Genomic DNA, 27,974 nt, shown 5'->3' on the forward strand with positions numbered 1-27,974 from the left:
GTTTCCTGACCGCTCGGCCGTACCCTGACCTGAACCTTTTTTTTCTTTATCCTTTTCTATCTTATCCAATTTTATTTTATTCTTTCGGTTTCATCATTATTGCTATATATTTTTTTTATTTTTCTCATTGCTTCTTTTTCGGGTTCTGCCAAGCGCGTCATAATCCCGTTGGCTCGAACTATTAGCTTTATCGGACACTATTCCATCGTGTCTTAATTACTGCCGGCCCACCATTGTTCTGACTTTAGTTACCTTACCTTGTGCTTCGTTTCTTTTGTGTTAATCCTTTACATTCTAGCCCTGGTTTCATTCTGCTACTGCTGCTGCTGCTGCTGCTGCTATTCTCCATTGCTTATGGACAATCTTACTACATCTACTACGGCTACTGCTATCACCACAAGTCCCGCTGTTGCCGTCGCTTACTCCTGGCGCCGTTAGACGATGATTTTCCTCCCATGACCTGATGCTCGCTTACCTGCTTCTCTTCTACTTCCATCTTTTGCCGGGCCAGAAGTGACATTGTGACCTTTTCTTATCGTCATCCCCCGCTCTTGCTTCACTGAACCAAACGACTGTCCTTCCGACTGGGAGACGATCCAGGTTCTCTCCAGAAGTCTGTTCCCACGGCTTCTCATCCTGGTGTGGGCAACCGATTGTTTCATCTATGCGCACAGTGCAGTGCAGCCTTTCTGCGGAGTGGATTTCGACGTGCGGTTGATTGACTTCCGCTTGAGCCTCATCGCTTGGTTCCTGAGGCTACCCGACTTGGGTTCCGTGACAGCAGCAGGTAAGCAAAGAATAATTACACCTGCCCCGTTTTCTCTCTCCTCTTTGTTCTCCTCGTCCCACCATCCTCTATCACACAGCCAACAGATATATACATGTAAGATGTATATTAGCAGGGAGGAGGACCCTTGCTGTCATGTGAAAACATGACAATCCTGCCTTCTATATCCTTGGTCTCCATTCTGTTTCTCTTCTCTTTATTTGCCTTCCACATCTCCTGGCTGTCTTTTGCTAGATCTGCACCCCACACTCACTGCAACGGGTCCAAATGTGGTGTTTTCCCGAAGTGCTACAGATCGGATCTTAACCCATTGGTCCGATCCTCTAACCTTGCCTGTTCATTGCCTCGCTGTTTGTTTCCATCTCAACCTTGGACTGTTCCAATCCTTCTCGCTGGGCCATGCTCAGGTCCTGATTCATGGGGCTATAGCTACTGCGATTTGCTCGTCTCATCTTTCTGTCAGCTGCATCTTTCGTGTCATACACGCCATTTTGCTTGGGCTGTACCCGCGCACATACTAATCAGATGACAGTGCATTCTGAGCCCCACAGCACGACTGGCCTGCTGTGCCCGCTGCAGAGATTAAAGACCTGGATCCCACTGCTTCTGCCGTGTGATCGCATCCTCTCACGCGGCGTGGAGCACAAGAAACCGCCGACAAGCAATAGGCTGGCGCACCTGATGCGCCTCAAACCACCGCCTTCATGACAGAATCATACGATCCCGATGAAATGCCCGGTTCTCCCGGGCTGAAAGTCACCCGGGTCGATTACTCACTCAAGGATTCGCCTCCGCCGTTCGGGAAACCGCCGCCTGAGGGAGACGATCCTAAACATGCTGTAGACGACGTGGCGCCGTTTTCGGGCAGTTCCCGTAAGCGCCTGCCGGAATCTCCCAAGCCCAGAACACTCGAGGGCAACTCGGTGCTGATCAGACATCTAGAGCCTAATCGACCTGATATAGCCAACTTCGAATATACTCAGGGCTTCTCCCATGAGGCAGACTCGGAGGAATCCCATGATAAGATTACTAAACTCAAGTCTAAGTTCGAGAATGCTTTGCCGCCGGATCAATTCAAATCTACGGACTCAGACAACTTAAAAGCTGTGGATGCAGCCAAACAAGCGCTCGATCTGTTCAAGGAGGATCCCAGGGAGAACGTCCAGTTTGGATCAACGCCAAAAGAGCCCAACCAGTCTCCAGAGCAACCTTCTCCTAAACAAGAACAGCAGCATACGCCTGCCAATATCTCGTCATTACTGTCGGATCCTCCTCCACCCCAGAGGAAGCATATTGAGCAACATGATTCTGACACCCGCCTAAAAAATCTGCTGTTCTTCAATCCTGCGACATCTCCAGGCCAGGTTCTGCCGGCGCTTCACTCGACATTGACGGGCAATGCTGTGGACCATAGTCTTCCTTCTCTTCAAACTGCACTAGCAGCAGTCTCAGATGTACCGCCGAATCCTGCCGTACGCATCAATAGCTCAACTTCGTACACTTTGCCTCCAGTACAAGCTTCGTCTCCAGTTTCGAGGGCGGACACCCTTTGGGATCACCAGCGGATGGGACAATTTGGACCCCCCCCTCAAGTGCCGCCCAGCCCATATTCACATCTGTCTCCTGCAAGCTCAAAGGAATTGTCAACCATGCCATCTCCTGCTTCACAATCACCGTACTGGAGAGTAAAAGAGATACCTTATCTGGCTTCCCCATATGAAGTGGCGCCCTCCACGGTCAAAAGCCCGGCGACAAGCTATCCTACTCCTACGGATCAGACGCCCACAGGAACCTGCGATCGACAGTTTAACCCTCCTGCGCACACTAACGGACCTGTAACAGCTGGAACCTATAAATGTCGTCATCCTGGATGCACGGCACCTCCATTCCAGACTCAATATCTACTCAAGTAAGCGCCTATTTGACCCCTTTCGATTCGAGACCACAGACTCAACGACTCTGCAGTTCTCACGCGAACGTCCACTCCCAAGACCGTCCTCATTTTTGCCCCATAGAAGGCTGTCCTCGTGGGCCAGGCGGCAAGGGCTTCAAGAGAAAGAACGAGATGATCCGACATGGCCTTGTCCATAACTCTCCCGGTTACGTCTGCCCTTTCTGTCCCGATCAGCAACATAAGTATCCTCGACCGGATAACCTTCAACGGTAAGCTTTATCTCTAAGAGAGGGCAGTCTGAGTTTGCGACTCACATACTTCCAACAGGCATGTCCGAGTCCATCATGTTGATAAGAATAAGGATGACCCGGCCCTCAGGCAGGTCCTGGCTCAGAGGCCGGAAGGAAGCAACCGCGGTCGGCGCCGCCGCACCAACCCCCAATGAGCGTTCCTCTTCATGATTATTATGAAGGACTCCCCACATAAGTGCAGGTTTACTATTCATATGATATTGCATTAGCGAGAGTGAGCGCGTTGATTTAGTCCTCAGAAAAGTGGCTTTCCCAAACACGAGCCTGATACTTCATAAGTCATGCTGAGAATCACGCAGCCACTCTTGCCCATGGCCCGCCATCCGATTCTCCGATTCTTGTATACTGCACATGCATTATGAGCTCGTCCCGTCCGTCTTCTTGATACTCTTCTTTCAGTGATACCAAATGTTCTTAGAGCCGCTTTTGATTCTCTGCCATCATTTTTCCCCTTGACTCGTTTGCTCCAAGCCATTCGTTCAAAGTCGTTGCTTTGCATATACTGCCTATCCTCGTCCGTTGCTGAATACCTTCGCGCAATATTTTTCTTTTGTACAAGACTTTTTTGGACTCTTCGGCGTTTTCTTATTTTTTTTTTTTGTGCCAAGCTTGCCGGATACCTCTTTTTCCTTGCTGTCTTTTCGAGACCTTTCTCTTCAAACCTCATCTTCGTTCCTCTGCTGTGCCTGATTTCTCTTCTACGCCTTTTTTTAAACAGTTTGCAGTCCATCTACCGTAAATTATCCCCTTACATATACATATAGGAGCTCTGGCGTTGATCGAAGGTCGATAAGCGGCTTCCTTCAATGAATTTGAATTTTAAACCCTGCTAATCCTTAATGGGTGCGCATCAGATACCAGAGGCATGGAAGGAAAAGTATTGGCACCCAATGAAGAAAAACGAGAGGCGGGGATTAATTTTTTTTTCTTCTTTTTTTGATCTTAAGAGTTCTCTATTGAGGTCTCTTCTTTTTTCTAACTCTTCGTGATTGTTTTGAACAGATTCCCCATATCGCATTTTCGAATTTTCATCTGCGCAGCCAGCCAGCTAGCCTCGGCAATGCAGTAAGAAAAACAGGAGAGGGGAAAGAAAAAAAAAAGGAGAAAAAGTGATATCCCAATAGATAACATTCCAGATGAAGAAGAAAGGTGAAAAGGAGGAGGAGGAGGTAGATAAACAGAGGGCACAGAGAGAGGAACAAATTCCTATAGGTCTTGCGGGCAAGGATGTGGAAGAATGGTAAGTGGATAGAGTACACGAGTGAATCAGATGTTCCGGAATGCCCTCACTGACCTGCAGTGACCTTTCAGATTGTGTGGAGCAGAGCGACCGCATAGTGGGATTTAGTGGACTTGTCTGGAGTGGATGGTATCAAGGTAATCATGGGGTGTGACTTCATGTGTTAAGAGACGGGGTATAAATCTAGAAGGCGAAGTGTTGATAATGTTAGTGGAGTGGATGCTGTATTGCCCGTGCATTGTGCACCGGTAATCCTCCGAAGGTCTGTGTGGAAGCCAGTTGTTGTTTCCTGGTTCCATGGATGGTAAGTTGGATCGGAGTTTGCGAGCATTGATCCTTCCTGCGACCAAAAGCGAGGGCGATGATGGTGATGATGATGATGATGATGATGATGATGATGATAAATACCTATTGATTAGCTTACCACACCTTTTTGCAAAGGTGGGTGAGACGAATGGGGGAGGTGCGCGGGTTAGGCTAATGATGACTGGTAAGCCAAGTCCTGCAAGCACGCAAGCCAAACCCGGGGCCATACGTCTTCCTTCCTCTTTGGTCGAGTCATGGGATGAGGCTGAGAACAAAAAAATATCTTTTTTTCGTCAGCGGAAGGGGAAAGGAGCACAACACTACGTACATACTTTGTAGCAGAACGTATGTAGTTATGTAGGTGTAGCTGACCAGTCCGTTCCCCCCAGAGGATTCGTCCCATGGGGGCGAGAGGGTTTGTTCGAGAATTTGCCGCCCTCCCTTGCAGGATATGGGTGACCGAGAGAGGAGGGCGAAAGGCGGGGGCGAAAGAGAGCTTCTCAGGTGTCTCGCCTCTTGTGAATCCTTTTAACATGATCCTTCATGTTGTCCATTCGACTGAAGACCCGGCGGCACCCTTCCCATTCGCATGGAATCTCGGGGTTATGTTTGGCTTCGTGTCGATCTCGGTCCTTTTTGCTCGAGAATCCACCCCGCACGGCCTGTGGGCAACCCTCGTAGCGACAAAAGAGGTGCTTGCGGTGTCGATTGTAGTGTTTGCGGAGGTCGCAGCCACGACGGAAAAGGGCTTGTGAAGAGCACCCTGGGAAAGCGCAGCGCCATGTTCCATCGGGGTTCGGGATGCCGTAGTTTGTAAGGTCGCGATGAGGATGGTGGCTGTTGGAAGGGTGTTCGGAGCGCGGTGGTGAGGATGAGATTGATGAGACCGTAGCGGCGGCGTTGTCATGTGGGAGAGGGTGTGGAAGGTGTGTTTGAGGATGAGATGGAGGCTCGTCAAGGTCGAAATCCAGATCAAGATCGAGATCCAGGTCGAGGTCAAAGTCGGCCGTTGAGGTGGATACGGGGGTCAGTTGCTGCTGGGATAATGTTGGCTGGTGCTGATGAGGCGTTGTGAAGTGATACTCGACTGCTGCGTTCGGTTCTGGGGTTGGTGTATGTGCCTGTAGTCGCGTCTGCACCTGCGTCGACCAACCTCCCGGGCGCACATGGTAAGCTTGACTAGATGTGCTTGCTAACGAATGTGCTGACAGTGGCATATTATGCTGGGTGGAAGACGACAGGTTTTGGCCCAAGAAAGGTTGCATGTAAGGTCCTTGCTGGAAGAAGACAGCGTCCATTCCCGGATTTCTGCCGTGGGGTTGGTTGAGCGTATATCCCAGGTTTCCAGGCACCCCATGAATGGCTGACAGAGAGGCCTCGTGGAAGGTTGCCGCTGGAAGAAGGTGCGGCTGCATTTGCAATGACATGGTACTTGGGACGAAGGAGCCGGGGACAAGCAGCACCCGGTTGTCAGTCATAGTTCGTGAAGTCATCATGGAAGGCTCTGAACTAGCAGACACTCTATTGTAGGCTGACTCGTGCTAAATATGGGTGTCAGGCCTGATTCTCCACGAATGGAATTTCTCACTTACATCTGTACCCTCTTCCATGGACACGTTCCTCTCTCATCAATGAGTGTGATCCTCGTGCAGGATAATTAACAATCAGTATCATCAGGCTCAAGATTCTGGTCAGTGCTTCTTCATCGTCTAGCTTCTTTCGAGTTGCCTATGGAGGATGTTGCAGATCAATATAAATCACGGTCTTTCTGGACATACTACTGATCTCGAAGGAACGGTTCTGGATGTCAGATGTGGCTATGCATGTGTCGAGAGCTGACGGTCAATCCGGTTAGCTGAGCGGGAGTCATTCCGAGTCTCTGCTTAATAAATCCACTCTTGAAGTTTGATACCACTGTGTCATTGGCTTCGCCAGACGTTGACGCCGTCAGCAGCATTCACACTAGCTTTGAAACTCGTGATTAATATAAATCATATCCATGGGGTTGATGTAAAGCGGGGAGCATTGCAAGGTGCATGATGTAATCGGTCATTCCACTGCGTTTGAATTCCAGAATCGCAGCTGACTTCAAAGTGCCAGCCGGTAAAGTCCGTATGACATCTTTGGTTGGAGTATGCATAGATAACACCAAGGGCAAGAATTTCAGATACCAGCCAAGAGCATCCCAGACTAGGAACTCGGACTATTGTTTTCTGGGCATTGTCTCATTTGTTCTTTTCAAAGCAGATCTTCACCCCTTGTGCAGACATAAATATTGACCGTCATGGCTCAAGATTGGTTACCTGATAGGGCTGAGGTGCATAGCAATCAAATGAAATCAGCCACAGTGCACGAATCAGAAGGATCCGTATGCATTGTCAGAGTCAGGAATTCACTATGCTGTTGAAGCATGGCTCGAAATCTACGCCAATTTCCAACCCAGTAACTACTACAACGCGGTCCTCTGCTGACAAGATAGCTTGGATTATAATATTACTTCACAGGCCAAGGCTATATTTGCGCGGCAGTTTAGCATGCAGCATAATATGCATGCGGTATTCGCGTGTCGTCGAAGAATCCTTGTCCGGGCCAGAGTCTCAGCCTCAGGGCCGGAGCGCTGCGGGCTCTGAAATTCCAGTCGAAAATAGCGGGAAGGAAAAGAAATCACGAAGAAAAGGGGACATAGAGGACGTATCACAAAATGAAAACCAAAATTGGAGAACAAATATGCGAGAATTCGAGTCATGGTTCTGCACGATTCCTCTCGCCGTTGCGGGTGGGACGAGGCCGACAGGCTGACATGAATGGCTGTCGGTATGTTTAGGCCCCCCACGCTTGCAAGGCTGGCACATCTCAACTAATCGGAACGGGCAATCAAGTAGGCGCTATTGAAGATGGCTGAGATGCAGATCTCTTCTGCTTACCGCCAGATGGACCATAAGCCTCAAGGAGGACATCCCTGCTGCAGCATGGAAGTTCATGCCATGTTGCCAGATTCCGCAGCGTGGCGATCCCCAGATTGGCGGGATTGTGGAAGGGTAGCCGCATCAAAGGATTGCAGTCAGCGCCGAAGGCTGATAAAGAGCGGTGTCGGCACCGTCGCTACTATGCATGGTATTGCTTTCACTGCATCCAACCCCCCAGGCTGGCCCTGATCGGCCTGCAGATCTCTGCGGTTGGAGCGTGTATGCGTGCGTAGGTGTGTCAAGGTCATGTTACATCGAGATGATGTATGTGCCATACCCTGAAGTGAAACACAATTCCAAAAATAATATTCTATCCATTTCCGAGGACCAGCAGTTGAGTCATCTCTTGGCCACCTCGGTCGCGAAAGATGCTTTCAACTACTCGGTGCTCAGGAGAACGGCTTCTCCGCCATCTGCTGCGACGGAAATTCTAGTGTTGTGTACAAAATCCAAGAAGATCTCCAGCCTCGGCTGTGATATTATCGCACGCAAACCCGAGGCGAGACAAACAAAGCAAATTGCAACCGATACAGGCAGATACTCGCAACGCGAAGGTCCAGAAAAAAGCAAAATGAATTAATCCAATCCTCGTGTCTCATACACAGACACTGGTAGCTCACGGCAGATCGTTGGTCTGAGACAACAGCGGCGTTCTATCGTTCGCGTCCTGGCCCTTATTGTTTTTGTCATTTGCATCCTTGTAAAGGATGTAGTGCTGCACGATAAAGATGACGTCGAAGAAAATGGTCACATTGGATAATAGGAACTTGGCGGGATTTCCAGTGATGCCACTCCAATCACCTTGAAAGCTGGAGTCCATTATCAGCTGCGCTAGAGACAGAACACCGCCAGAAAAGTCGAAGAGAATCCCTTCAATACTCCAGCCATATGTGGACTTGCGCTTGTAGTTCACCCACGCTTGAGGTACGTATTTCACGATAGTGATTATCAACTTCACATATGAAATGGCATAAATCTGGCGGAGTTAGTCATGTCCATACTGGCCAGATGAAAGTGGATTGCAATATTTCAGGATTGCTCACAACATCGATCCATGCCCACGAAAACGGATCAAGTCCTCCGTTGGGGCTCTTGACAAGAACAATCACAATGACGACACCCACGCCGACGATAGAGCCCCAGAAAAGACCGGCGACAGGTTTACTGACCCGTTGGTACCGAGAGACTTTGAAGCCCCAGATGAAGGGCCAGAACTGGGAGTAATATATGACGCTGAGAATGACAGCGTGGATGGCAAAAGCGAAGTCATTAAAGCGCACCGTGGCGTCTTGCGCGAGAGGGTGACGGGCAGCATATTGATGGCGAATGACCGGAGACCAAAGGAAAGCAGATGTATAAATCGTATAACAAACGAATCCCAGAACGTTTATCGTAGGGAAGTCAATAGCTAGACCTGTGGTTGAACGTCGCCGAAAGTTGTTGAGCGGTTGGGGATAGAACGATGCGGACCAGCAAAGCGTGCTACGCCAATCAATAAGCCACTGAATAGGGATTTGATAGAACCTGACAGAGGTAACTCCTCTCCAAATTCGGAGGTGGGCTCAAGGACATACTAGATCCAGCCCAAAAGGCTATGTTCCAAAGTGTTAGTGACATTTGACTGAGGGCGGTCGACCCCTGCATCGATAAGGAGAACACTTACCGGGAGAGAGCTTTGACGAATATTTCGAGTTGAGAGGCCATAGTCTCCGAACTATGCACCGTTCAAACAGCCATAGATAGAAGAAACGAAGATTCAGGGAATCAGACACGGGGAAGAGACATCATGTCTTTTATCTTCGCTGGGAGGGGTGGATCACTTGATGATCCAAGAGCGGGCGCGATAAGATGGATAACTAAAGACGAGAGATAGCACGCGATCGATGGAATGCGCAGGCGGTCCGTGCCGGCAGAAGGGGTCGAGGGCCACTGAGTCAGCAATGGTTGTCCGGGATATGCGCTGGCGCGCTAAACCCAAGATAGAAAACAGTTGTTGCTCGAGTCGGTGGTGCCCACTGCCCAGTGCCTGCCGTAACGGAGTATGAGCCGCGATCGCATCGCATCCCCAGCCATCCGTAAACTTAGCGGTAAGCAACCCAGTCCACTTGGTTAGTAACTGGTAACTTACCCTGCCTGCATTGCATCTCGACCGCGTTTGACTAGACTCGTTCTTGTTCTCCCTCCCTGTTCTCACACTCTCCTTTCCCCCCCCCCCACCTCCATTGTTCATTTCTCTTCGTTCCTGATTCTGGCCCTTGTCATAGTTTTGACTCGTGGTTCTCTGCCCTTTTGACGACTCTCTCTAGCTGTATTTATCCCGATTAGTGCTGCCACTCACCGCTTGCGCTTGTTGCACGCACAGACAGAGCTGGGCAGTCCTTCGTCATATCTCCCTAAGAGATTCCTCAAGCCACGCGTTTTCCCCCGACAGCTTGTCCACCGACTGGAGGACAAATTAGCGATTAAAGTCAATTCCAGTCTTTCTCCGTCGGCGCATGGTGCATTCCTCGGTGTGGGGGATCTCGATAGATCTCCTTCGGTAGTTCCGACATTCCACAACATCTAATCTCGCCATTTGAAGAGCCAGCATCGATTTCGGCCTGACATCATAGGAGAAGCGACTCTTCTATAGAACAATGGCGGCGGATTCAGGTCTCACGGCTCCAGGGAGCAGTACGTATTCTTCGAATACGCTCCATGTTGGGGATGGAACATGGGACTCGGAGCGCGATACATTTCTGCTGCCCAATCTGATGGGTATCAATTTTGACACAATGCGATACAATGGTAGGTCCAAGTCAGTGACCTTAGGATTGGCTCAGCTGTCTTACAATTGACCTTAGGAATGGGGAACAGATTCAAAGATATGCCCGAATACCATACTCTCATTGTCGTCCACGGGGTCATCGCTACGATCGTATTTCTCGGCCTTGTTCCCATCTCAATCTTGATCGTTCGATATTACTCGCGATGGAACCCATACTGGGCATTCAAATTGCACGTCTGGTGCCAAGTATTGACGGTGATGTTGAGCACCGTTGTATTTGTATTCGGCTGGTTCGCTGTCGGTCCCAGACGTAGTTTGACCAATCCGCATCATGGAATCGGCCTTGCAATCTACGTTTTGGTGTGTTTTCAAGTCTTATGGGGGTGGCTAGTTCACAAGTTTGAGAGGAACAAGAGGCGCTTTCATGTGCCTTTGAAGCTTGTCGTAAGTGAACATGGCTTCTATGAGTGCCTGCATCAATACTGATCAGTTGCTAGATACATCGATGGATTGGCCGCGCATTAGCGATCTTAGGGATTGTGCAAATACCACTCGGTCTCACTCTTTACGGCTCACCTAAAGTACTTTTTATTCTATACGCCATCGCCGCCTTTGCGCTTCTAGCAACATGGTTTGTATTGTCCTACCTATACGATACTGAGGGCTACCATATGGAGGGCGATTTTGAAGCTCGTCGTAGCTATGTGTCCGGGCCTTCTGGTCACGATGGACGACCCCCTGGTGTTCTAGGTCCTATGGCAGGGGCGGGCGCAGCAGGCTCGGGATTGGGCTCACTTTTCAGAAGACGCTCTCGGGACAAGGAATATGAATATGAGGATCCGCACGCGGTTTACCCAGAAGAAAAGTTCTCCGATGAAGGACGACGCCGGGGACGCTGGGAAGACACTATGCTCAAATTGGGAGCTATCGGTGGTGGTGCCTGGCTTGTGAAGAAGTTTCTTGACAGGAAGCGCGATCGGGACGATGATACAGAGTCTGGTCGTTATAGCCGTGCTCATGCACGAAGTGATAGTATGACGGAAGAAAGCTTAAGTCGGCTGGAGCCAACGCAGCGCACTCCTTTAAATCGCCCTCCCAGTCAACCGCCAAGCCGACCAGGGAGTAGACCCCCAGGCAGGCCTGCAAGTCGCCCTCAGAGCCCAGGTTCATCATACTACTACGACAGCACGTACCTATCTGAGCGACCCGAACGGAGACCATCACATACACTTCGAAATGCGGTTCTAGGTGCCGGGGCCTTCGCTGCACTGAAGGGTCTGTTCTCCCGTCGGAACAAAGCGAATGATGAGCAGCGCCGATTAGAAGACTTGCGTCGTCGCGAGATGGAAGACGAGAGGTTGACTCGCGCAAATAGTGGGCGACGGTACCCCGGAGAAGCCTACTACCCGCGAGGAAGACCAGAGTCGTTCACTGCCACTGATCTCTCGACGGAGTTGACTCGCCCGCTACGCCGTCCATCGCATGGAGATTCCGTTCTTTCTGCTGTGCCTATGGCATCTGGGGCGGTTGATAGAGCACGCTCAGACCTGCCTCCAGCATCTGCTCCTCCAGTCCCACACGATGTGGTATCGGAAGCGCCTGCTCCACCACCTCCTCGACACGATTCAGGCAACCTGGCAGCTGGTGTAGCGACTGGGGCTGCTTTGGGCGCAGCTGCCTCCTCTGGCCACCGCCACCGCAGCAGAAGCCGGCGTCGTGACGATCATGTCGACTCCCCTCCTGTATCTGTCAAATTGAAAATGCACAACGATGGCCGCCACGTCACGCTCAGGAGGTTGACCGACGAAGAAGCTGCCGCTAGCCGGGAAGCAAGGCGTCGAGAAAGAAGGAATTCGCGTCGCCGAGCCGGCAGTGCAAGCTCCTTATCCGGAAACGAAGGGGGCTCCTACGATCGGTGGCGTCGTGTCGAAGAATTGGAGCGCCAACAGCAGGAGCAAATGCAACGAGAGCAAGCCGCGGCGGCGGCTGGTCTCGGGACATCGGCGGCTCCATCAGCTAGTATTCCTGCAACCTACTATGCGCCTCCGCCAAATGCGAGCAACTTGCCCCCTCCGCCCCCGCCCCCTGTACCTTCCAGTCACCCATACGGCGCAGCCAGTATCACATCACCTGGCACTGGAACATTTACCGGAACCGAAGCCAGCGAATACGCAAGCAATCGACGTCGAAGACGTGCGGAACGAGCTCGAGCCCGTCAAGAGCGACAGCAAGGCGTTGAATTCACCTGATAAAATGGGCACACTTGATTCTTGTTTTTCTTTTTCTTTTTGTATAGCAACGATATGACTCTGACGATCTCATGTGGTAAGGTTATATCTCTGTTTGTCAGTTTTACTAGCTCTTCATTGTTGATGTTGATCTTGATAATTTGATGTACATGATTTTTTTGTGTGTCCGGGCCCCTCATCTGGTTATTGTGATGGGTGCTGTTGCTTTTGTGATTACAGTAATGAACGCACGCACGTACGTGGCTCGGCCGGTCGAAATATTCGATCTTGGTCAAATGTGAGTGTAATGCTGAAAGTTTGGTAATCATAATGTATTAACTTATGATGATGACCCCTGTAAAGGGTTTCTTTGGTAGTCCATCACGTTCAAGGCCGCAGCGGTTGCTTGGTTGGAGGCTGACGCAATGCATCAAAGCAGAACAAAATAGATACTTTGAGCAGGTGCTTTGTGATGCAGCCACTGGGCGCAGTCAACACAGCGGCATAATCGAACCACAAGGGAAAGATTGAGGGACATTACAGCCCGTACATACAACTAGAAGTTCAAAGGCAGTCGCCGCGCCGGCTATGCGAGTTGACTGGCCGAAAATTACCGGACTTGCTCGGTTGTCAGGAAACAGGACGAAGGATAGGGCAGGTTTACCTCCTTTCAATAAGCGGGATAGTAGCCTGAGCGCGAGACCACCTTGTTCAGATTGGACGAAGAATCGAGTCTCCTCAGACTAAAAGAGACCCCATATCGGGATTCGTCGACACACCTACTCCGAACACGGCCATAGTGATTCAGGCCTGGGGAGACTTCTCCTGAAATACAGAGTTACAACTGTTTCTAGATGCGTCGGAGGTTTCTGGTCTCACGCGTCACGAAGGCTGAACATAAGGTCATTTGAATCATATTACTTTCAACTTGTGATGAGGCCGGCATAGAGGGGATATTGGATGTCGTTGTAGTAAGGATCAAGGCTACCATTCTTTCCTCAATGACACGGAAGTGACCAGTGATTGGACTAGATATGATCATGTCACCACCCTTTTCTAGACTTGTGGCCTTGGGTTCATCATTTGTGTAAGGAAGTACACAACAATCACATGCTATGATAGAAACATTTCAAGTAGCCAGCTCCCAATGTGCTCTTGATGTGCCGGGCCCCCCCTCCTCCCGGCGAGTAAAGCTCCTTGGTGGCCACGGCTTTATGCTGGGCCATTTGGTCAGCTGCACGTGCGTCTTATACCACTAGGACTTCAGACACTATGGGCCTCCCTGGGTTGTATAAATACATTAACACCGGCTGTCTCTAATAGAAAAAGTAGGACCATGACGAAGAAATGAAGGAGAGCCTGAAGCGGATCAATAAGTGCACAGAGAGCTGCAGACCTTACGACCTTGAGGAGTGCGGCCTTCAATGACCAAATCATGCGCAGAAGAAAAAGTGGAACAATGATGTCAACCCTGAGGAGGTGTGCCGTAGACATGGAGGAAGGGACAAAGGCATCCTTGAGACGACCACGATCTCTAGCAAATGGTTGTGCGATTGGCCAATTGACATGCACATGGAACGAGCATGATTTCGACTGAGATAAGAGATGCTGCTCGGATCGCTGTCCTATCAATAAGCTGACAATAGCACACTCATTCTCCTTGATCCGTAGCCATGTCGTTTGGAGGGGCTTGCATATATGCGTGTTCAGAAAGTGGCCAAACGAACGTTCTCCCTGTGGCTGATTCTGGCGAAATGCGTCAGAAGCAGGAAGCTGAGTAGTGTCGCTCACGTTGAGACCGAATGATTCAGTGTCATGCTGGAAAAACGGTTCATCTACCATCGGAAAAGGTGCCGGCAATGGCCGTTTTGAAATTTCATTCAAGGCGTAGGCTGTCGATTTCGGATATTGTATAGGGCGCGAAAGTAACCGCGACGACGAGGAACTATGACTGGTCCAGGGCTTCTGGATTTGCTTCGGTGCTTCATGTCCCTGATATCGTCCCGTCGATGATAGGTTGAACAGACGCAAAGAAAACCTTTGTCCCTCCCGTGGTGCGATGAATGGAGGATCTGCGCCTATTACGTTTCTTTTCTGACGTGTCGTTCCGGAATCCATGACGGGGACTTTCTCAGACGCAGGGGAAGTAAAAACTTGTAGCTCGGATAGGAAAGCCGGCTTTGGGGGCTTCGGAGGCTTGTGAACGGACTCTTGGCTGGCACTTCCAGTAAGGCTAGAGGCAGAAAGCATATCATGCAGCGCGCTCACAGTGAGCTCGTTCGAAGTCAACTTCGTGGACTGTCCGCTTCCAATGTCGCATGATACATCCTCCTGGATTGACCCGGGTATCGGAATCGATGAGCCACGTTGGATTTCAGGGCCGGTTCCCCGCTCAAATGTGCTGTGTGCCGTGATTGGAGGATTGTGATTGTCAACCTCCATAGGAAAAATCTGAAACGTATCGGTATCACGGGAGTCATTTCTCTGCAAAGCTGCGGGCACGGGGCGGTTTTCCAGTCCACTGGATATGTCACGATCGGGAGATGATTGAGTGGTTTTCATAGACATCAGGTCCGAGATAAGCGGCAGGACGTTGGAATGTTTGTGGCTGCCGAGCTCGGCATCTTTGACCGCAGAGCTTGAGCCAGGCACCACCGACTGCTGGGCCATCATGAACGGATTTTCTGCAAGCCTGCGCACTTAGAAGTTCCTTGATAGGTCGCCAGACGGTGCTTTGGCGAAAGAAGCGAGAGGGGAAGAGGTCAGGATTCACGGAAGGCAGAAAGAGTGGGTGGCTATTCAGCTGTTCTACCATTCAGCACCTAGATTAGGAAAGAGCGGCGTGGGAACCGCCCGCTGTAACTCATCCGGGCTGGTTAGTAGCATTTGTCAGTGGAACTAATGTCAGACAAGGCCTTGGCAAAGGCTTTGGCAAAACAACATCTCAGGAGAATTTGCTTAATTCTACAGGGTCAGGTTGGAAGTCGCGACTGGATATGTACATCAGGTATCTATTTAAGGTGTGCCTGGAGGGTCTCCAGAACCTGGTCACAGCGTTAGTAGACAATCTCACAATACAGAGAAGCGGACTTGACCTACCTCAAGCTCGATCTTAGCCTCGGCAATATCCTGCTCGCTGCCGCTGCCGCTGGCGATCTTCTGAGCCTCGGCGATCTGGGAACGGACAGCCTAGTATCGGGAGGATATTACATGAGCTATCCTATTGCAAGAAGTTCCAGTGCGGGGAGAACCTACCTCAACGCTGAAGTCCTCAAGGGGGAAACCCTCGACGGCGTTGATGCTCAGCTGAGAGTCGGGCTGGACAACGGCAAAGCCACCGGAAACTGTACAAGAAAACGATGAGTCAGCCAGATCTGAGAGGTGTGACAAGCGCCATCCAATAAGGTATATTTGGGGTAGAGATGACGCCGGTTTGTTCGCCGGGGCATAATCGGACGTACGGAAGAACTTCTTGCTGGCACCACCCTCCTCGACGACCTCAACGAGACCGGGCTTGAGCTGCTCGATGGAGGGAACGTGGTTGGCGAGGACACCCATCTCTCCGGACTCAGCGGGGATGTTGACCTGGACACTGAATGGAAAGATTCGTAAGTACGGGGGCGGTCAAGGTCGAAAGAGAATCGTCCAATTGCTCGATGCATGGAAGGGTCAAAAGGCCACGTACACGCCGGTAGACTTGAAGATAGTCTATGCGAAAGTAACATATCAGTCACTGAACATCATGGCGAACGCAGAGGATTGCTCAATAGGGTCGGAAACGTACCTGGTGAGGAAGGGTCAACGAAAGCTTGATCTTGTCGTTGACAGCCTCGGCGTAACCTCTGCGCTGAAGAGGAACGCGGAAAGCAGAGGGACGAGCCCTGAGAGCAGAGCGAGCGAAGCGAAGGGAGCTCATCTTGCAATGGACGGAATGGAGGTGGTGGTAATAGTATCCCTCTTGAACCTGAGTTGAGAGTTGCAAAGGTCGAAGTCGGATGCCGGTTGTTCCCTAGCGGCTCTTTCGGTCACGTGCTGTGCCGCGCGACAACAACCGGCAAAGAACCATTTACCAAGTATGTTACTCCAAACGCCGTGGTCAAATGTGGTCACCAACTACAACGAGAACGCTACTGATACTATCTATCCGGTCATAGCATACTTCGATACTATCCACATATATCTTCTTTGTCATTTTGTGTTTTCCACAAATCCATCTGTGAACAGCGAGCATCAAGTAACGTTCCAGTCGCAAAGGCGTAAGAACACCCTGTTATTGACTACCTGCTGCGGGCATGGTAGTGATTTGCATTTTCAGCATAATTGTTCAAACGGACTATCTACCAAGCTACCAATATGAGCGCAAGCCAAGATTTAGTATGATGCGAGATCTTGTCTATATCATCACGTGATGTTATGTCGGCCATTGCTTAGCCACTGAGACAATGCTTCTGTGGCGTCTCAGGTCAGTCACCGACCGATGTCATCGTAAAGCGATCAACCACGAATTGTCTCTAACTCCCAGCTCATCTCAAGAGTTGTCACCTCGTGATCTCTCTCTGTAATATGGGTATTAGAATTGAGTCTTACAAAAGATGAGCTTGTATAACTATGTCACGATATCTCGTTAATCATCGATCACGGAGTCTGATGCCTTAGGTACCTAACGATCCTATAGCGCAGCAACGTTTACCCCAGCTAATTTTCTATCGCTATCTCAATTCAAACGATAGAGAGACGTCAGAATTAAGTGCAATGCGTAATGTAAATTGTTCAGGTATCGCTCCCTTCATCTGGGGAAGAGTCAAGCAGTGAAGATATCAGGAAGTAAATAGCTGAGGCCGCGACGCTAGCCGTGCTCGGTAAGCGAAATCCCACACTGAAAACCAGCCCTAGCCGAACCTGCTTTGGGGACTCTGGCCTTCCGCTCAGTTCAGGATAACCTCACCCGCCAACTCCTCGTCAACCGTCTCCCAGTTGCGACAAATCCGACAAGATGGCGAGTATGTACATCCTCCTGCTATGTGAAATTTTGTTCGCCGAAATATGCACAATTCGTGAAAAAAGCCAGGAGCCTCTTTGGGGCTGTTTCCTATGCTTCGCGGGAATATTCGGCAAGCGTGATGAAGTCACTGACAGGATTTTTACACAGAGTCCAAGAACGCGTCTCAGCACCACAACAGCCAGAAGGCTCACCGTAACGGGTGCGTACCCTCGAATCCCTGCCGAAAGAAGTCCTGAAGGAATCACGATCTACGATGTACGAATGGAATGAGGGCGGGGTGGTCGCTATGCTATGTTGGATACAACGCGAGTTGGAGGAGTGTTTCCATGTGGGAAACATGCGCTTTGCATCCAACAAGGCACAGCACTGCCATCGTCACCATATCCATGAGATCATTTGAGTGGGAAATCAAGAATGCAAGACGCTGACCATGTCGATCCTTCGCCGCAACAGTATCAAGAAGCCCAAGACCAACCGTTACCCTTCCCTCAAGGGTGTTGACCCCAAGTTCCGCCGCAACCACAGACACGCTCTTCACGGTACCGCCAAGGCCCTGGTACGTTGACCTGACGAACCTCTCGGTTTTCGCATATGCTTCCTTTCAAATGCTTCATCGGCCTCCGATCTCAAGTCAGCCAGCTAACAATTCGAACAGAAGGAGCGCAAGGAGGGCAAGCGCGAGGTCGCATAAATCAACTAATATAGAAACGTTTTAAAAAGAAATGAAAGCGATTTGAGTTGGTTGATCTTTCTTCTTCCCACCACGTCTCCGCGCAGCATGAGTGGGATCGTCTTGTCTTGTCGGATTTAGGCCCAGACTGGTCTTCGCCTCGGCTACATGTTTTCCGAAATGGTTGTCACATAACGAGGGAAAATTGACTGGTTCTGCGGGTATACATGGAAGTTACAAAGTGTTCTCAGTTCTACTGTTGCTTTTTCCTGCTGGCTCACATGGCAGTGGGTAGCAAATCTCGCACCGGTTGGCTTTGAATCATCCAAGCCCGAAACTGGAGTCAGAGGGCAGGCATATGTGTGTACAGCTTCGTGCTTATTTTCCCATGCGCGCTTGCTGAAGGATTTTATAACGTGCCGAGAGAAGATCCCATGCCCTCCCGATTATTAATCACCCTTTGCCTTTGTTCTCCATGGCTCTAGGGTGCTTAGACGGAGTGTTACATGCCCAGTAGACTAATGTAGAGCTACAGTCAAAGAATTGAAACTTGCATCATCATATGTTTCTTGTTAAATGTGTATTTTCAAACCTGATATGGGCCATTCAATCACTTCACAGAAGTGTAGAATGCAGCGACTACACTATTTTCCAGACCACAAGCCTCTTATCGAACCCCCCACTAACCAGCCACTCCTCCCTGGCAACTTCACCTTTGGACCCTGGAAGCTCAACCCACCCCGCCCAGATGGCCCTGATCTTACAGCCCGGCTCGTGGCCTTCCTTCAAGACCGAGACAAGCCTCCCCGATTTTGCCTCCAATCCCCTGATAACTCCATCATCCCCGTTGACCCAGACGCCCGAGCCATCCGGGCGCCACACAATCTGCGGGGTCGAATACGCCGTCTGCGGCGCGAAAGTGTTCGCCTGAACCATGATCGCAGCATCTTCCCGATTCTGCAGCGACAGCGCTGCAAGCGCTTGCGTGGCCTGCGTCTCCGGGGCCCCTGCGCCCGCAACATCGACACTCTGAGTCTCCGTCGCAGGGAACAGTAGCCGCACGATCATGACCTTCATGTGCGGCAGCGTCGAAGTCGCGATTGCAATCAGGCCGGGGTCATGCGGACTGAGGGCCATGCACGCAGGAGAGAAAGCGACCCAGGCGTTCGAGTGAGGGGCCAAGTTCTGTTGAGCGAGAAGGACACACTCCCTACTCTGCTGTGGCGGGGTGTCTGTAGTGGTGGATACTCGTGACTCCACCTGGTAGTAGTAGATATACGTCGAGTCCCTGCGCGAGACGAGAAGCAGGAGCTCCTGGGTGTCAACGTGGCGGACGAAGACTATCGACTCCGGGTTCGTCGGCAGAGAGATCTGCGCGACCGGCTCGCCGATGGTTACGGGGCTGTCACCATTCAACAGGCTGCTGCGGAGCCGATAGACAAAGACCTTCGCGTCCCAGCCGGCGGTAGCGATCCAGACTGCCTCGTCTGCCTCGTGAGCGACCACTTTGACTGCGTATTTGGCATGGTCTTTCCTGCGGTCGACGACGTTGCTCCCGCGCTGGAGGAGCAGCTGGCCCGACATGTTGGTCAGGAACACTAATTTGCCCTGTCGGATCAGGGTGTAGGACAGGATGGGTGACTCGGATGTGGAGGAGGACCGTACGAGCTCATTCCCCGTAGAGGTCTCGAAGAGATGAAGCTGTTTATCTGCGCCCGTGGCAACGAGGAGGGCCTCGGGCTGCTGCTCGCTCTCATCGCCATGTTGCCATCTTTCTACAGAGCAGCACAGCAGATTGGACGATGTTGGCGTCTGGATTACCGTGGGGCTGGACGGTGCTATACATTATGCATTAACATCTCTGTTCTTGCTCGAGTGCGGGATTAAGGGTACGGTGCCTGGTTCACTCCAGAAATCCTTCTCTTTGTCGCTTTCATTGTACCGTTCAAAGTTCACGCTCTTGTCGAACGCTCGTTTCTCGGCGAGCACGCCTTCGATGGTCCAGGAGTCATCCTCCCCCCTGCGGGACTGCCCCGCGGTGGCCGGCAATCCTGCCTCACGGAGAAAGACATCGAGTGTTTCCGTGTAATTGTGCGTGCGCAAAAAGCGAGCTACAAGCTCGCTCGCCAACGATGAGCTTCGCGCTTCGAGAGGCATTGTGTTTCCATTGCTGTGTTTGAGGGAATGTGGGGCAGGGTCAAGCGTGAGGGGCAATATATTTTCTGACATAAGTCATCCACACGGCTAGTTAGAGCCTTCTATCATTGCAATGACAGCATCAGTACTTTGACATCTACATGATTGCGCTCTTTGCGCATAGATGCTTTCGTAATTTCACACACGCATTGCCAAACATAGGATTAGAAGTGATGAATGATTGCTATCAAAGCTGGGATTTGTCATTGTTTGCGAATTGAGACTCGCCATGGAAGGATAACTTGATAAGACTAGAATGTAATGATACTACAAAACGGAGATGCAAAAAGGCATCCTTTCCTTGCAGGGGTATTTTCTAGTGCGAAATGCAGAATGCCTCAGCTGAACATATCCTCCGCCCTCCGGCGAGGACCCCCTCGCCCTTCAATCTTGTCCGAAAACAGCTCCTTGCCGGCGTTGGTATTAAACTTGGACGGGAAAAGCTCCCGGACAGATGCTCCCCGTCCCTTAATTGACATGCCTCCTGCTACACCGCGAATAGACATCCCCTGGTCCCGCCCCTGGCCAGCAGCCCCGCGAATGTTGAGCCCGCTCGAATCGGAGCTCTCAGGGAAGAGCTCAATGTCCTTGTTTCTCCGCCGAGGCTGCAAGTCCTGCGCTCCATCGACTAAGGGCACGGAGACCCTTCGAGCGAACAGATCTGCCGTCTCGTCTGCAGCATCTATCGCATCGGACCGGCGATGGTTGCTATGCTTGCTTGGAAATAGCTCTTTAACTGTCTTGTGTGGGAAAAGCTCTCGCGCGTGCGAGTCGCTATTTCCGGCCTTTGAAGAGGGAAAGAGCTCCCGGCCCTCGTTGCGACGGCTGGGCGGCGGCGAGCGCTCACGGAACTTCCGACGAGAGCTAGAGCGATCCGTCTCCACGTATCCATCTTCCATCAATGTATCGCGGCCCGGTGAAGCACTGCGGTTGCGCAGACGTCCCGAAGGGCCTCCTTCGTCCTCTGGGAACAGATCCCTAGGTTCTCGTCTGCCACGTCCCCGAGATGGTTCAGAGCGATCGGCGCTGTCAACGCCCGCGTCATCATACATATTAGCGCTGAAACTATCGTCGGCGTCGCGGTCCCTACGTCGCCGCAGTTCCCGACCATCAAATCTCCGCCGCCTGTAGTCGCCATCGCTGCTGTCCCCACTGCCGTGTTGACGTCTCTCCGCAAGCTCGCGTCGTAGGCGCTCTCGAGGGTCATGCTCAGGGTGCATGAGATAGAATCGACTGGCTTCGTGCGCACGTGGCTTTTTACGATCCGTCTTAACAGCTGCTCTGACCTGGAGCACGGAATCAGGGTGCGAAGAGAGGAGCTTAGCCGACCGTAGACGCAACGCGGGGTATTGAGTCACATCCTCCTCTTCATTTGGTTGTGTGAGTGCTGCCAGTGCCTGGAGGCCGACCTCTGGCGATGAGTACAGCAGATTTGCGGATGTGTCATCGATCCACTCGACACGGCTTGGATCCTCGAGGGCGAAGTTTTCGTGGGCAAATCGCTTGATATCATCAGTCGTCAGTTCGTCAACACCGCGTATGTGGACCTTTTCGTATTGTGCGTCCGAAGAAAGGGCATCGGCGGCTTCGTCGGTGGTAGGTGTTGCAGCTGTTTGTTCCTGCGAACGTCGAAGGGTGTTAGGACCAATGAGACTCGCAACGACTATCGACCAACGAGGACAACTGGGCTTACAATCTCAATGTGATCATCGTCTGGGAGGGGCCCGAGATCAATGTCCATATCAATGTCCATGGAGGCCATAATGGTGTCGGAAGTGGGTGTACTGTTGGGGACTTGGGCGTTATGCAGAGGAAGGTGTTGCGCAATGGCGACCTTCAGCAAGGGGGCGATGGCAGACGTGCAAGATAATTCGTATTATTTGAGGAAGTATAAAGCTAATCTCCCTCGTTGCAATAACCAATTTAGGGGAAGTAAAGTGGAATGAATACGAGCAAAGAGGAAGTCAAATTGGTCGCAAACTGAGGCCGACATGAAGTTGACCTCCACACCGCCCGGGGAATCTGTCGGCGGAGCTGCGCCGCAGCCATCCGTACTCAATGGGCTGAAGTTGACTCTGTACTCCTCATGTCTTTTACTTTCGTTTCAATGACAGCAGCAAATACGCCACTCTGCTTCGATACCGACTGTAGTACGGCTCTTTCTGGACCTAGTCCCAGGCCCAATGAACACAGACCTTTCCTTGATACTGAATATAGTCTCTATACATAGCATCGACTTCACTAGCATCAGCCAGACCGGGGTGATGCATGTAGTCCTTATTCGGTGTGCCTGGAATGCCTCATTTCAAAGCATTATATGCTAGAGGTATTGAGTATAACTGTGAAGAGGCGATTGATGCATGCTAAGAATGGCATAAAGCATAGCCTTCAAAGCCATACTTACTAATTTCCTCTCACTTAGTGCCAGTCTCTTTTACAAAGTAAGCTGTTGGATAGTTCCCAACTTACTGATCAAGTTCAACCAAATCCTTGAGACTATCAATGCAAATATAACAAAACCTCGTCATTGCGTATACATTTAAGATATGACCCAGAATAAGGTCTACTGCTAATTTCAACTCTCAACGGCCATTCCCTCTCCAAGATAAGATCAACTCTGACACATGCAAGCTGACGGCTCAAGACGTGGATATTGGTCTTATATCGACGGAAATCATTTTTCGCAGTGTTCTTCTTGCACAAAAGCCTAGGGTGACTACTCGATAATCTAGACTGCAGCAACGTGTGAAACAAGGTATGAAAGGTCTAAGACACAACACGAAAGCTGCTTTGTTTCATACGAAGAACTGAAGCAGCACGATATTGGACGAGAGGGAGGTAGTGAAAGTCATTATCCGTATTAGCTACTCCATACGTGTAGCTACAGCCTTCCCCGCTTCTCGTCTGCCATGTCTCTTACAAACGCCCATATTTAGGCTATTTCCCCTCTTTCAAGCCAATCGGCACCGCACACGGATTCATATGGCTTCATCCAGACTCTCTCCACAACGAAAGATTTGCATCCAGCAACAATGGAAGAGTCCTCGATATACCAATGACAATCCTGGTGACACTCAATGCAACGATGCGGCCACCGCGGAATACGTTGTGCGAGCTTTTCAATTGGGCCATGCCTGAGAGGCACGGCGTCACTTCAATATCCCGGCTATTATGGGGAATTTGCAGCTGTGATTGCGGTATGTTAAAGTCTGCCACCCCGCTACCGGAAACATCGACTCATACTGTGATTTCGCTCAAGGACAATCCTTCATTCTTTCGTTCCCCGGGTCTTCAAGCGAGACCTGACCAGATCGCGCTGTGATACTTACCATGCTTTACGCCGAAGAGAATAAACTCGTCTTTCGATTCGATGATCATGTTCTCTGGATAGAACCGTGGAGCGAGAATGCCTTCCGTATCAGGGCCACGAAGCTTGCATCCATGCCTACTGAAGACTGGGCACTGTCTTTAGAGGTCCAGTCCCCGAGAGCGACCATTACAATCTCGGAGACGGAGGAAGCAAGCATCGTCAATGGTAAGATCAGAGCAACTGTCTCCAAACGCGGCAAGATAACCATCTTCGACCACAAGGGCAACAAACTTCTCGAGGAGTATGCCCGTCATCGCCGGGATCCAAAGGACCCGAAATGCAGTGCCTTGGAGATTGAGGCGCGAGAGCTACGGCCCATTTTAGGGGGCGATTTCCACCTCACAATGCGGCTCGAGTCGCTAGACCCTCGAGAAAAGATATTCGGCATGGGTCAGTACCAGCAGCCGTCACTCAATCTCAAAGGCTCGGACCTCGAATTGGCCCACCGCAACTCTCAAGCCAGCGTACCTTTTGCGCTTTCCTCGCTCGGATACGGATTCTTGTGGAATAACCCTGGTATCGGGCGAGCCGTGCTGGGCACCAACATAATGAGCTTTGAAGCGTACTCCACGAAAGCGCTCGACTACTGGGTTATTGCGGGTGATAGTCCCGCGGAAATCGAAGAGGCTTACAGTGGGGTGACGGGCTGTGTCCCGATGATGCCGGAATACGGACTCGGGTTCTGGCAATGCAAGCTACGATACTGGAACCAGGAACAAATCTTGAATGTGGCGCGCGAGTATAAACGCCGACAGGTCCCACTGGACCTCATTGTAGTGGACTTCTTCCACTGGCCACACCAGGGAGAATGGAAATTTGACCCCAAGTTCTGGCCTGATCCAGGTATGCTTCCCCCCAGGAAGAGCTCGAAAACACACTTGGCATCAAGTGGTCAACAGCATTAACGCACATTCAGACACAATGATCAAGGAGCTCAAGGATATGAATGTGGAAGTCATGGTCTCCATCTGGCCGACAGTCGAGACTGCATCCGAGAATTATCCCGAGATGCTCGAACACGGTCTTCTCATCCGCCATGACCGCGGGTTGCGGGTCGCCATGCAATGCGATGCTGACATCACGCACTTTGACGCGACGAACCCCGCGGCTCGCGCTTTCGTCTGGAACAAGGCCAAGCAGCACTACTACGACAAGGGTATCAAGGTCTTCTGGCTCGACGAGGCGGAACCCGAGTACGGCATTTACGACTTTGACATCTATCGCTACCACGCGGGCAGCAATCTGCAGATTGGAAACATCTTTCCTAAGGAATACGCGCGGGGCTTCTACGAGGGCATGCAGGCCCAGGGGCAGACAAACATCGTCAACCTCCTCCGCTGCGCCTGGGCCGGCAGCCAGAAGTACGGCGCCCTGGTCTGGAGCGGGGACATCGCCTCGTCGTGGCCCACCTTCCGCAACCAGCTGGCGGCGGGCCTGAACATGGGCCTTGCAGGAATTCCCTGGTGGACGACCGACATCGGGGGCTTCCACGGCGGCAACCCCGACGATCCGGCGTTCCGAGAGCTCTTCACCAGGTGGTTCCAGTGGGGGGCGTTCTGTCCGGTGATGCGGCTGCACGGCGACCGCGAACCCAAGCCGGAGGGCCAGCCCACCGCATCCGGCGCCGATAATGAGATCTGGTCGTACGGGGAGGAGGTCTACAAGATTTGCCGGAAGTACATCAACATTCGCGAGGAGCTGCGGGACTACACCCGGAGCTTGATGAAGGAAGCGCACGAGAAGGGGACCCCAGTGATGCGGACCCTGTTCTATGAGTTCCCCGACGACTCCCGCGCTTGGGAATGCGAGACGCAGTACCTTTTCGGCTCAAAGTATCTGGTGGTGCCCGTGCTGCAGCCCGAACAGAGGACGATCACGGCCTATCTACCGGCTGGAGCGTCGTGGAAGCTGTGGGATGAGAAGCGCGATCAGGTCTACCAAGGAGGACGCGACGTCGAGGTGGCTTGTCCCATTGAGACAATGCCCGTTTTTATTCGAGTATAGGCGGCGCCCAAGCTTGACTGGGGTAGAATCGCCAGAGACTCTGGCTGTATATGCAGCTTCAGACGATGAGCCAGAACGCTGGGTGTCCCCGAATTAGATATAGTATGCAACACAGTCATCCAATAGACATCGGACTTGGTATCTTCCAGGGAAAAGAAAAGGACTTTTGGTAAGTCTCTAGCATCAATTCTAGAAAGCTCGTTATGGCGAAAGACTGAAGTGGCGTGGCGTGACCGCGATTATCGGTTGTGATGGGGAATTAGAAGTTGCAGAGGGGTCGATATTCGACAGTCCTCCTGCTCGATACGTATATACTTATGGAAATAATCTCACTATAAAAATCGATATAGGTTAGTACCTTGGGTAACAGTAAGCAAGTCATCTTGCTGTATAGTCATCACTTGTTCTTCTTTCCTTAATATACTGATATAATGAGATCCTTAAAGCATATTGGGTTTCAGGGTAGACGTCTAACCTGGGAACAGAAGAGATGGCAACCTCGAAGAAAAAATGACATAATCTAATTGAGAATAATATATAATTGTGTATTTACAAACTGCATGCGAAGCAAAGACATGGACCTAGGGAGAGAGATGAGCTCCACGAGGAGGGGCGACACAAGAACGCAAGCAGGAAAGAGCGTCCTTGCCTCCAGAATACGTTGATGTAGCCCGAGGCAGCATAATTAAGCGCGGGGAATCTTATACTCGACAGTAACCGGTGCTACTGTAGGCTATAGCCTAGCGGACTCGAATTATGCGACGGAGTATGTATTGAGATGTACTCCGTCCCCGCTTCCAGTAAGTACCCAAAGCCCGAAGATGTAGGATATGGGCTTGTACTGTATTTCCGTCAATGATGATTACCTCACAGTAGAACCACCCGGCTAGCATACTTTTGCTGGTTGGGTGCTTTGGTGGTCGAGAGATTGGGTAATCTCTTGATACAAGAAGTCCAGACATCCGGTTTTGGTGTTTCTTGACTATAACTAGCGTGTGTCTCTGCATTGCAGACGAATTAAGGTATGATTCGCCCTGGCGAAGCACACTATCGAAGGCTAAAAAGGGATTTCTTCCCAGATAAGCGCAGTTGTCGCTGAAGCAAACAGAGCTGATCTGACTGAGAGATGCCTGCTAAGATGTGGCAAATGATGGGGGAAATGCCTGCATGGGAAGACACATGCGGAGCAAGGCGAGCAAAATACCAAGTAAAGCTGAATGCTCGGAACAGAATATAAAAAACTCCGTACAGCACATCTTGAGAGGCAAAAGTCGAAAAAAGAGAAAGAAAAAAAAAAAAAGAAAAAGAAAAAGAAAAAGAAAAAGAGAAGACATTACAGCCACAAGATCGAAGCCAGAGGCCTGAGCTGAGCCACAGCCACATTCCTTTTTACCCTATCAGGTACTTAGTCTGTATCTTCAGCAGTCACTGAACGATGCATAGCAAGAAAAGAAAGAACAATTGCAGGGCTCTCAGCCCAGCCGCAAATGGATTGCGCATGCATGATTCAATGGATCCTTTTCTTCCCACCATCATCGGAGCTATACTGTATGGTACTGAGTCATCGAGATAAACGATTCCAAGCGGAATCGAGATCATTCAATTGGCGTCCTCGACTCAAAGGAAGATTTAGATTGCTTGATTTCATGAATAGAGGTGATGTGATGGACCTCACGTTTGACTAGCCAAGGATAGGAAAAAGTACCATGAACTACTGCTGCAGCAGCAGCACTCCATCAGTATCACAACACTGGTAGCATGCTCAGCGTGATACTAACTAACTTGCCCCTCTTTCTATCTGCATGATCAGGTTTTGGCGAGGATGTAGCAAGCAGCATCCGGATAACCGCTCTCCCTCGCCTTGGTTCATGCAGCACAATCCAGACATCAATCATCATCCTTCCCGCCTCCAATCCATCCTGACTAGACTACATAAGTCGTCTCTGCGTACAGTACAGTAGTAGGTGGCCATACACACCTGGTTCGTAAGCAGCGGAAACATGGAACATACTCTTTTACCCCAAAAGAAAAACGGAGATGGTCGCTAACGAGGCAGGGAGCCTGGTGACCTGGTGAGTTCCTTCCACATTGGGAGTCTCGGCAGAGTATAAACCCCCCCTCCCTTCGTTTTCGTCTCTCGCCTCTTCAACCTTCTCATCCATCCATCCTCCACATACTTTGCCGTAGCACGATACGTACGTATTTATCCAGAGAGATAGACAGACCACTCTAA

At 50.9% G+C, this 27,974-nt stretch overlaps 14 protein-coding genes across 14 annotated transcripts; 5 read left to right on the forward strand and 9 right to left on the reverse strand.

Annotated features, from left to right (window-relative positions):
* The first annotated feature begins 813 nt into the window (after positions 1–813).
* Positions 814–1,572, forward strand: BP01DRAFT_12550 (uncharacterized protein). Its single transcript, XM_025570436.1, has one exon. The coding sequence runs from the start codon at positions 933–935 to the stop codon at positions 1,314–1,316; it is 384 nt and encodes a 127-aa protein (XP_025435998.1). The 5' UTR covers positions 814–932; the 3' UTR covers positions 1,317–1,572.
* Positions 1,344–3,177, forward strand: BP01DRAFT_12533 (uncharacterized protein). The gene is made up of 3 exons (XM_025570435.1): positions 1,344–2,696; positions 2,753–2,950; positions 3,009–3,177. Exons 1-3 carry the CDS (start codon positions 1,492–1,494, stop codon positions 3,124–3,126), a joined length of 1,521 nt encoding a protein of 506 aa, XP_025435999.1. The 5' UTR covers positions 1,344–1,491; the 3' UTR covers positions 3,127–3,177.
* Positions 3,003–3,881, reverse strand: BP01DRAFT_12575 (uncharacterized protein). The gene has a single exon (XM_025570440.1). The coding sequence runs from the start codon at positions 3,720–3,722 to the stop codon at positions 3,228–3,230; it is 495 nt and encodes a 164-aa protein (XP_025436000.1). The 5' UTR covers positions 3,723–3,881; the 3' UTR covers positions 3,003–3,227.
* On the reverse strand, positions 3,882–4,428 carry BP01DRAFT_12574 (uncharacterized protein). The gene has a single exon (XM_025570439.1). It carries the CDS (start codon positions 4,326–4,328, stop codon positions 4,041–4,043), a length of 288 nt encoding a protein of 95 aa, XP_025436001.1. The 5' UTR covers positions 4,329–4,428; the 3' UTR covers positions 3,882–4,040.
* BP01DRAFT_12506 (uncharacterized protein) lies at positions 4,030–4,810 on the reverse strand. The gene has a single exon (XM_025570434.1). The coding sequence runs from the start codon at positions 4,763–4,765 to the stop codon at positions 4,337–4,339; it is 429 nt and encodes a 142-aa protein (XP_025436002.1). The 5' UTR covers positions 4,766–4,810; the 3' UTR covers positions 4,030–4,336.
* Positions 4,811–5,038: 228 nt separating this feature from the next.
* Positions 5,039–6,148, reverse strand: BP01DRAFT_362031 (putative C2H2 transcription factor; the record flags this gene model as incomplete). Its single annotated transcript, XM_025576205.1, has 2 exons — positions 5,039–6,079; positions 6,131–6,148. 2 exons carry the CDS (start codon positions 6,146–6,148, stop codon positions 5,039–5,041), a joined length of 1,059 nt encoding a protein of 352 aa, XP_025436003.1.
* Positions 6,149–7,793: 1,645 nt separating this feature from the next.
* Positions 7,794–9,340, reverse strand: BP01DRAFT_352557 (putative L-cystine transporter). Its single transcript, XM_025573972.1, has 4 exons — positions 9,168–9,340; positions 9,079–9,096; positions 8,548–8,986; positions 7,794–8,480 (listed from the first exon to the last, which is right to left on the reverse strand). Exons 1-4 carry the CDS (start codon positions 9,206–9,208, stop codon positions 8,121–8,123), a joined length of 858 nt encoding a protein of 285 aa, XP_025436004.1. The 5' UTR covers positions 9,209–9,340; the 3' UTR covers positions 7,794–8,120.
* Positions 9,341–9,710: 370 nt separating this feature from the next.
* Positions 9,711–12,768, forward strand: BP01DRAFT_388146 (uncharacterized protein). Its single transcript, XM_025577796.1, has 3 exons — positions 9,711–10,291; positions 10,348–10,715; positions 10,769–12,768. The coding sequence occupies exons 1-3, from the start codon at positions 10,141–10,143 to the stop codon at positions 12,518–12,520; spliced, it is 2,271 nt and encodes a 756-aa protein (XP_025436005.1). The 5' UTR covers positions 9,711–10,140; the 3' UTR covers positions 12,521–12,768.
* Positions 12,769–13,567: 799 nt separating this feature from the next.
* On the reverse strand, positions 13,568–15,303 carry BP01DRAFT_420110 (uncharacterized protein). The gene has a single exon (XM_025579441.1). The coding sequence runs from the start codon at positions 15,170–15,172 to the stop codon at positions 13,763–13,765; it is 1,410 nt and encodes a 469-aa protein (XP_025436006.1). The 5' UTR covers positions 15,173–15,303; the 3' UTR covers positions 13,568–13,762.
* Positions 15,304–15,442: 139 nt separating this feature from the next.
* Positions 15,443–16,469, reverse strand: BP01DRAFT_310287 (F1F0 ATP synthase subunit delta). Its single transcript, XM_025572411.1, has 6 exons — positions 16,284–16,469; positions 16,185–16,207; positions 15,961–16,091; positions 15,755–15,843; positions 15,599–15,688; positions 15,443–15,543 (listed from the first exon to the last, which is right to left on the reverse strand). Exons 1-6 carry the CDS (start codon positions 16,413–16,415, stop codon positions 15,511–15,513), a joined length of 498 nt encoding a protein of 165 aa, XP_025436007.1. The 5' UTR covers positions 16,416–16,469; the 3' UTR covers positions 15,443–15,510.
* Positions 16,470–17,931: 1,462 nt separating this feature from the next.
* Positions 17,932–18,192, forward strand: BP01DRAFT_378630 (60S ribosomal protein eL29; the record flags this gene model as incomplete). The annotated part of the gene is made up of 2 exons (XM_025577076.1): positions 17,932–18,057; positions 18,157–18,192. 2 exons carry the CDS (start codon positions 17,932–17,934, stop codon positions 18,190–18,192), a joined length of 162 nt encoding a protein of 53 aa, XP_025436008.1.
* Positions 18,193–18,753: 561 nt separating this feature from the next.
* BP01DRAFT_388150 (uncharacterized protein) lies at positions 18,754–20,344 on the reverse strand. The gene is made up of 2 exons (XM_025577797.1): positions 20,070–20,344; positions 18,754–20,009 (listed from the first exon to the last, which is right to left on the reverse strand). Exons 1-2 carry the CDS (start codon positions 20,326–20,328, stop codon positions 18,811–18,813), a joined length of 1,458 nt encoding a protein of 485 aa, XP_025436009.1. The 5' UTR covers positions 20,329–20,344; the 3' UTR covers positions 18,754–18,810.
* Positions 20,345–20,569: 225 nt separating this feature from the next.
* BP01DRAFT_310294 (NCBP3 domain-containing protein) lies at positions 20,570–22,310 on the reverse strand. The gene is made up of 2 exons (XM_025572412.1): positions 22,061–22,310; positions 20,570–21,986 (listed from the first exon to the last, which is right to left on the reverse strand). Exons 1-2 carry the CDS (start codon positions 22,127–22,129, stop codon positions 20,706–20,708), a joined length of 1,350 nt encoding a protein of 449 aa, XP_025436010.1. The 5' UTR covers positions 22,130–22,310; the 3' UTR covers positions 20,570–20,705.
* Positions 22,311–23,349: 1,039 nt separating this feature from the next.
* Positions 23,350–26,011, forward strand: BP01DRAFT_420113 (putative glycosyl hydrolase). Its single transcript, XM_025579442.1, has 3 exons — positions 23,350–23,564; positions 23,627–24,580; positions 24,654–26,011. Exons 2-3 carry the CDS (start codon positions 23,698–23,700, stop codon positions 25,739–25,741), a joined length of 1,971 nt encoding a protein of 656 aa, XP_025436011.1. The 5' UTR covers positions 23,350–23,564; positions 23,627–23,697; the 3' UTR covers positions 25,742–26,011.
* Positions 26,012–27,974: the final 1,963 nt, after the last annotated feature.

This window comes from Aspergillus saccharolyticus (assembly GCF_003184585.1).
Source record: "Aspergillus saccharolyticus JOP 1030-1 unplaced genomic scaffold BP01scaffold_1, whole genome shotgun sequence".
Taxonomy (NCBI): domain Eukaryota; kingdom Fungi; phylum Ascomycota; class Eurotiomycetes; order Eurotiales; family Aspergillaceae; genus Aspergillus; species Aspergillus saccharolyticus.